Raw genomic sequence first — 7,566 nt, 5'->3', positions numbered from 1 at the left:
TGTTCCATGTTTCGTACAAGTTCCACTTGGAACCTACCCATGAGAATAGGTCCTTCATTTTTTGGAACTTGGAACCTACTCTATCAGGTTCCAAGTCAATTATAAGGTCTACTCATGTTACACATGTATTATTAATTGAACAATTACAATGAATCATTACCTTTAATTATCACCACTTGCTGCTATGATCCACTGACCATAACTTATATTTAGATACATGAAGAATATAAAATATTAGCGAGTCATAAAATGAAAGCTCAGATTAGTGGTTTTAGATTATACACTCATCATCTAACGCCATGAAACACCGCAGGATTACGCGAAGACATAAACGAAGAAAAAACACAAAAAACTTATTTAGTTTTCGAGTTTCAGGTTCTAGGTTCCACTTACCTAGAACATGGAACTTACCTGTCAAAACAAGTTCCTCAATTTTTGGAACCTGAAACTTACCCTACATATTTTGGAATCTGGAATCTACAGGTTCCCATCGGTCAGATTCTCAAGTTCCAGGTTCTACCTTGGAACCATGCTCTCCCCTACTTGCCACCATTGCATGCGTGCATGGAATTTCTGGCCTTGTACGATCTTATCCTTCTCACCTTGCTGTGATCTTATCCTAACTCAAGTTAGTCAATGTTTGACTAATTTCATGCGATAGTTTTATTTTTTAATATATAGTTTTTAATGCATGATATTTTGCAGTTATACTTTAGGTTGCCCTGTTTGTTTCTCTGCATTAACGCGTTGCATATAATTCAATAATAGTGGATAGTTCACTAGGCCACATTAGAGTCTTCGGTTTTAAACTTGCTATTTTTATAATAAAAAATAAAAATAACATATAGGTTGCATTATAGGATAAATTCACGGTTTCTCTTAGGTCATTCATACATGTTAGAATTACATGCATGTATTATCTTAGAAATAAAACTATGTCATCTCGCACCTAGAATGTAGATTATATTAATCATATAGATGCAGGGTTAGGAATCATTTAATTTGTAGACTTTTAGGGTCATTTGTCTTTTGTTAGTTAATAAAGAAAAATACCAAAAATTAGAAGTAGAGAGTATCATATAGGTTGCATATTAGTTAGTCATTATTTCATGCACGATCATGCATAACGTTCATGCATTTTGTTTGCATAATTTTCTAGAGTAATAGTTTGCAGAGATCTCGTGGTGATGGATAGTAATATGCGTTGCTTGCTTAATGCGTTCAAATTTTTAAAATCTTCTGCAATCTATTTACTGTTTAATTATTGAGTGTTACTTTCTTGAATGCGTACCTGCATGATCACCCCATACATTTTAGTGGCATAGGGTAAAAATGGATAAAGACTACATGCAAAATATTTTCGAAATAAAGAGCAAAGGTACCGAAAGGGCGTTAAATTAATCTAGCGTAGCCAAATCCCTGTACTCATTAGTCTCGGGTTCGCGGAACATCTTATTTGGATGTCTAATTGGCTCACAATCGATTAGTGGTGGCTCCAAAGGTGAGTTTAATCACATGTTCAATTGAGTGCCAAGTTGCGATTGGTAGGCCTCCCCCTGGTGATTCACCTCTGGGAAGGCCACGACAAGGGATTTTTGGTGCATGGATGTTTTATCTACTTGAGGACAAGACAAGGGCACATGGACGGACAGAGAGGCCGTCGCTTTACATGGAATATGGCCTACGGTTTTCGAGAGGCTAAGATGCTTTGCTTTTGTTGCGCCTCTCGAGCTTAATTGGTGTAGTAGATGACCTTAGTGGCCATTGTCTGAATTGAGTCTCATAGACTTAAATAGGCTGTGCAGTCGCATTGGCGCAGATAGACGGAAATCGCGTCACGATCGGACATAAAAGAAAGAAGGTGATGGCGAAATCAACAGATTCTCCTCATCGCTATTGACTGCATCTACCGTCTCGGCAGCAAAAACAAGCCTGCCCAATAATTTCTTCGAGACAAGAGAAGGTCCTTTTTGGTTTTTGTTCTTTCTCATGTCCAATTGGGAAGGCTAACTAGCACTTCACGCCCTTTGTCTTCTTCCACCAACAATTCCCTCGGCACCACTCAACCCCCCTCAGACCACCCACTTCTTCCGAATCATCCCTACCACCTTTGTCATCCTTCTACATCCGTCTCTATATAAACTTCACTCCCCCGTTTTTCCTCTCACCACTCGCATATCTCATAGAATGCCCACGTATTTCCTCTTATAAATAGCGAGAGTAGTACCTCCCCTGCTTCTTTCCTTCATTAACTTGTTTCTGCACACATAAAACCTCAACTCTAGAGCAGCACCCTTTTCTTCAAACACAACTCTCTCTCTCTCTCTCTCTCTCTTTCTCTCTCTCATTATGCCTTCAAGACTCTCAGATGCCTTTAAAGACTACCCCGTCCACTTGCACCATAAGTACCTAGACTTCGATTCGGTGAAAGAATTGCCCGACTCCTATGCATGGACTGCACAGCCTGAGGACTCCCCTTGTCCTAACTCACCAAGTGGCCAGGAAGTGACCGTGCCGGTAATCGATCTTCGCCGCCCGAATGCGCTAGAACTCGTAGGCCACGCGTGCAAGACTTGGGGCGTCTTCCAAATCACCAACCACGGCATACCCAAGAGGCTCCTCGACAGCATCCAATCAGCTGGTAAGAACCTCTTCTCTCTTCCGGTGCAACGGAAGCTCAGGGCGGCCCGCTCACCCAACGGCGTCTCCGGCTATGGTGTTGCGCGGATCTCTTCGTTCTTCCCCAAGCTAATGTGGTCCGAGGGCTTCACCATCATCGGATCTCCGCTTGAACACGCTTGCCAACTTTGGCCTAACGATCACACGGAATTCTGGTATTACCACTCACGATCATCATGCATTTGTCCTGTTTCTTTCTAGTGTTATTACTACTTTCTCATAGCCAAATATGCAAATTTCTCTAGAACGAGAAAACCCCGCCTTAAAACCTCATTAATAAAATTATGAACTAGACATGAACACGAGTCAAAACTCAGGTGTATGGTTTAAACATGAAATAGTTTGCACTTTGAGAAAGTGGACCACGTGCTAAAGTTTATGTCCATTCTTTAATCACTAAGCCAATCTTGTGCTTATAGCCGACTCTTTTATCATGTGTCTTTGCGATGGTGCTATAGCTAAACATGAATGCCATTTCCTTTTACTACAGCAATTAGCAAGGATCACAATGAAAGCCATGGACCCACACGAAAGAATTGAGTGTAGAGAATCATAAACACTTGAAAAATCGATTTCACCAGCACTTTCACTTACTTCGGTTTTATATTAAAAAAAATGATAGCATCTTCCACAACTATTTCCATACATTTATCCTTTTTTGTTTTTCTGATTCCTTGTCCTTTACTTGCTATTGCCTTAGTGATGTAATTGAAGAGTACGAGAAATCGATGAGAAAGCTAGCCGGGACGTTAATGTGGCTGATGCTCGGGTCATTGGGCATATGCGAAGGAGACGTCAAGTGGGCCGGACCGAAAGGGGACTTCGCCGGGGCGTGCAACGCGTTGCAATTGAATTCTTACCCGGCTTGCCCGGACCCGGATCGAGCCATGGGTCTCGCCCCGCACACCGACTCGACCCTTCTCACCATCCTCTTCCAAGACAGCACCAGTGGCTTGCAAGTCCTCAAAGAGGGATGCGGATGGGTCATGGTCCCTCCGGTCCCCGATGCGCTTGTGATCAACGTGGGCGACCTCCTCCACATATTGTCCAATGGCTTGTACCCAAGCGTCCTCCACCGGGCGGTCGTCAATCGGAACCGGCATCGCCTGTCCGTGGCTTACCTCTATGGCCCTCCAAGCACCGTCCAGATCTCGCCACTGCCGAAGCTGATCGACCCGAGCAACCCCCCGCTGTACCGGCCCGTGACCTGGAGCGAGTACCTCGGCACCAAGGCAAAGCATTTCAACAAGGCGCTGTCCTCGGTCCGGCTTTATGCCCCGATGAACAAATTGCAAGATGTAAATGACAAAATAGTGAAAGTGGGCTAGACATTAGACAATTAGATGTTGAGATTACTGTTGCTATTAATTCCCCTTAAATTTTGCCATTTCTTTCGTTTGGGTAGCCATCGATTGACAAGATACTGTGGAATTCAATTTATCGGAGGACACTCGGGAGGTCTAACTTTAAGGAACACCAAAAGTTTCCCAAAAATAGGGTCCAAGAAGAAGATAAGTACATCAAATCAACATGAGTGGGGGATGCGGACAAATGGAGTCACTGTCGTGTTCTTTTGTCCTCTTGCGGAAAGAGAGAGGCCAAAAGGGGCATTGGCCAATTGAATATTTCAGGTACAAAACGACACGCAAACCGACGCTCTCCTTTTTGCCCCGGATATGAAGGAAGATCCTCCCCTCCAGTGAATAAGACACTGATCAAGATAAAGATGCAGATATCATTAGTTGAAGCTTTGGAAGATTATGGGGAGAGGAAAAGACAAAAGAAAAACATAAAAGAAAAGAAAAGGGACCCCAAGAAATAAAAAATATGGAACAAAAAGGAAAAAAAAGGCCAGAGACTGCCTAATCATTTCTCATGAATCGATGAAAAGTCAGAGGAAGAAACCAAAGAAACCAAGAGGCCATGATTGTGCAGAGTTAATTAAACGAAGGATAACAGATCCCCCCCCAGCTCGTGTCTTTTCTAATGTATATCTGCATCTTCCATGGCTTGCTGTTAAAATAATGGATGGTGCTGCTGGCATTACAGAAGAAGATGATAATTCCCTGTGCAGAGTGCAAACCACGTGCTCTCATGACACAGAGGTGGGCTAATTGCAATCAGAATCCCGCCTTCGGATGGGCCGAGGCGGCTCGGTTTTTACCTTTGAGATTTGTCCCTTTCTCTGTTTCGGCGCCTGGCAATGGCAGTATGTAGTAAGCTGGACCAAAAGAAGCAAAAGAAAAATGTACAAATCTGTTGTGAGATTTGGCCCTCCACATTTCCAAAGATATGTTGATGATGTGTTAGTGTGCGCGTGTATGTAAATTTGCCTGTCTGTACAAAGAACCAGCCACTTTGGAGTGACGATCGCATAGGAACTGAAAATCTTGGTAGACAACAGAATCTAGCAAACACCTTGTCCATATACCATTCATTAGGCATCGAAGACGGGCATGCTTTTTGGGGGGAATACACAGTGAAAAAGGTGAACTGATACAATTCATCACACTAGCGCTGCTAAATTGGCTGCCGCGAAAAAATTTCAGCTGCAATGACAGTAGTGAGAGCTGATGCTAGACTAAGCATACTGAAATCAATGAACTCCAAACAGAAATGGCAGATGCAACGGCGACTTGATTAATCAAGCAAACCTTAAGCTGCCATGAATTGATCTTTAGAAAAAAAAGAGGTGGTCCGATCCAATCATAGAATTTCATCTAGATTTGCCAATCATGTGGTCCTCAATACTGCTAAATAGCCAATATGACAACGGAAAAGCCTAATGGCAACATCACACTGCTCACAGTTGTTTTTTTCCAATTTATCAATCAGTCTATGATTTGTCAATGAGTTGAGCCCATCATTTGCAATACTAAGCACAACGATCAACCTTGGCCACATAACAGATGAGCCAGATCTCTACATTCTTGTAATTCCACGAAAGGACATCAAACAAAATCATTTGCAATCATTGAAATTTCCACTGAAAAGTTCACCTTCAAGTATCGAAATCAGTCGACAGTGCATAATAGCGAACTGATGATGTGAATATCTTGTTCGAGAGATCTTTTCGCATCTCTCAATTCTCAACCCATGCACTCCCGAGAGATCTAAAAAGAAGATCTTGATTGTGCATTCATCATTTCCGCTCCAGAAGATTGGATATCATCAATATGTACAAAGATTAGAGTCCTTTCACCATCTTTTCGCAACGTCTGCACCCAAATTTTTTTTATCACCAGTGTGTCAAAGTCTAGAGTCCTTTCAGCATCTTTTCACAACGTGTGCACCCAAATGTATCACATCCTAATCAATCGGCTTCACTGATATATAAGCTGATAGAGATGGCTAGCAGTTAAGCATACAGCTATTCGTCAAAAGCAAAAGCAGAATCTTAGATATGGATACAATACAAGTATCTCAAACGAGCAATGTCCTTGTCTCCTCCAACTCGGCAAAAGCCAACTTCGAGAGAGAGAGAGAGAGAGAGAGAGAGAGAGAGAGAGAGAGAGAGAGAGAGAGAGAGAGAGAGAGAGAGAGAGAGCGAGATTGTACAGCAAGCTAATCTAACAGACTCTACAAAGTCAAGCCTCTTTTAATCAAGAATCCATTCATCTGTTACCCAACAAAATGTCACTGAATTATTGTGGAAGGTGCAGGAAAAATATTTTCTCGATCAGCTTCAACCGCCTCTGTTCAGATATCATATGTATGGTCGATAATTTTCAAGATGCTAGAATTACTAATATCACATTTAGTCATCACACATAAGAAAGAAGCTGCTTAAACTCTAGGCTCAATGATGATATCATGCGACATTCATTTGATGCACAAACATATATAAATGGCTAATTATACTCTCATGACAAGAAAGAACATCATATCCTCAATCAAATTGAAAGAAAAACAGAAAATTAGTTTGGAGAGAGGCCAGTCGTTTATCACAGTAGACGAAATGATAAAAAGACAAGCTAGGAAGCTGAATCCTAGGTAGTGTGTAGCAAGTAACTGGCCATTAGACCAGATACCGACTTTTACGCGCAAATGAGTTAAAACAAGAATGGTTGGTGCATTTCTTTCATCAGACGAGACATGATCCACTGAAGGAAACCTACCTCAAGTTATAGATTACCATTCTCATTATTCAGATTATGCAACTTAAATACTGTAATTCCTGTGAATCATCTCATGAATGCAAAGGCAAGGACTCTTGCTTTGAAGTCATTAGCAGTGACAACACATAAGAATTCTCGGTGCCGACCATCAATGTTGGTTGCAGTGGCCACATGCTTTTCACTTGAATGTGCAAGTACCTGGCTGTTGCTTGTCAGTTTCATTTCCATAAAACCATCCGAGATGGCGATGTTCGTCCTCTAGAGATGAGACAGATTTCGGCTCAAAACTCCGAACTCATTAATAAAAAGTCGAGCGAATTACGTGTGTTATCGAAGAATCAAAAACACTTGGACAAAACAAACCCTTAACAGAGTTAAGGCCTGAATGACAAACACAAGGGATGCGCGATATTTCCGAATTGCACCCCGACACCGATAGGCTATAGCCTATAGCAAATCTCGAAAGCTGAAGAGCCGGAGAGACTTGCATCTACATTGACTTGTGTCCTGAAGTGGTGGATTATGGAAGTCCATTCATGCGCTGCTAAGGCGAAAAGAAAGCTTCAAACTTCTACAGATGATTGTCCCCTAAAGCTATACTCACCAGTTAACATTATCCACACCATCAATGCATAACTCTCCCACACATACATGGAAATCCGTAAAAGCTATAAAGGCCTTCCGTCTATCAAGCAAAACGCCTCAATGGTAATTCTTGGGGGAACAAAAAAGAGGTAAACTGTACTAACCATGAGAATGAGCCAACCAA

At 42.0% G+C, this 7,566-nt stretch overlaps 1 protein-coding gene across 1 annotated transcript; it reads left to right on the top strand.

The window, feature by feature from the left end:
• The first annotated feature begins 2,190 nt into the window (after positions 1–2,190).
• LOC115678288 (gibberellin 3-beta-dioxygenase 1-like) lies at positions 2,191–4,153 on the top strand. Its single transcript, XM_030601633.2, has 2 exons — positions 2,191–2,834; positions 3,380–4,153. Exons 1-2 carry the CDS (start codon positions 2,350–2,352, stop codon positions 4,005–4,007), a joined length of 1,113 nt encoding a protein of 370 aa, XP_030457493.1. The 5' UTR covers positions 2,191–2,349; the 3' UTR covers positions 4,008–4,153.
• The last annotated feature ends 3,413 nt before the right edge of the window (positions 4,154–7,566 follow it).

Source organism: Syzygium oleosum, unplaced genomic scaffold, assembly GCF_021117445.2.
Source record: "Syzygium oleosum isolate NSW1041296 unplaced genomic scaffold, Sole_v2.1 Sole_v2.05, whole genome shotgun sequence".
Lineage (NCBI taxonomy): Eukaryota > Viridiplantae > Streptophyta > Magnoliopsida > Myrtales > Myrtaceae > Syzygium > Syzygium oleosum.
The sequence above is the reverse complement of the archived record's forward strand: the minus strand, read 5'-3'. Positions and strand labels throughout refer to the sequence as shown.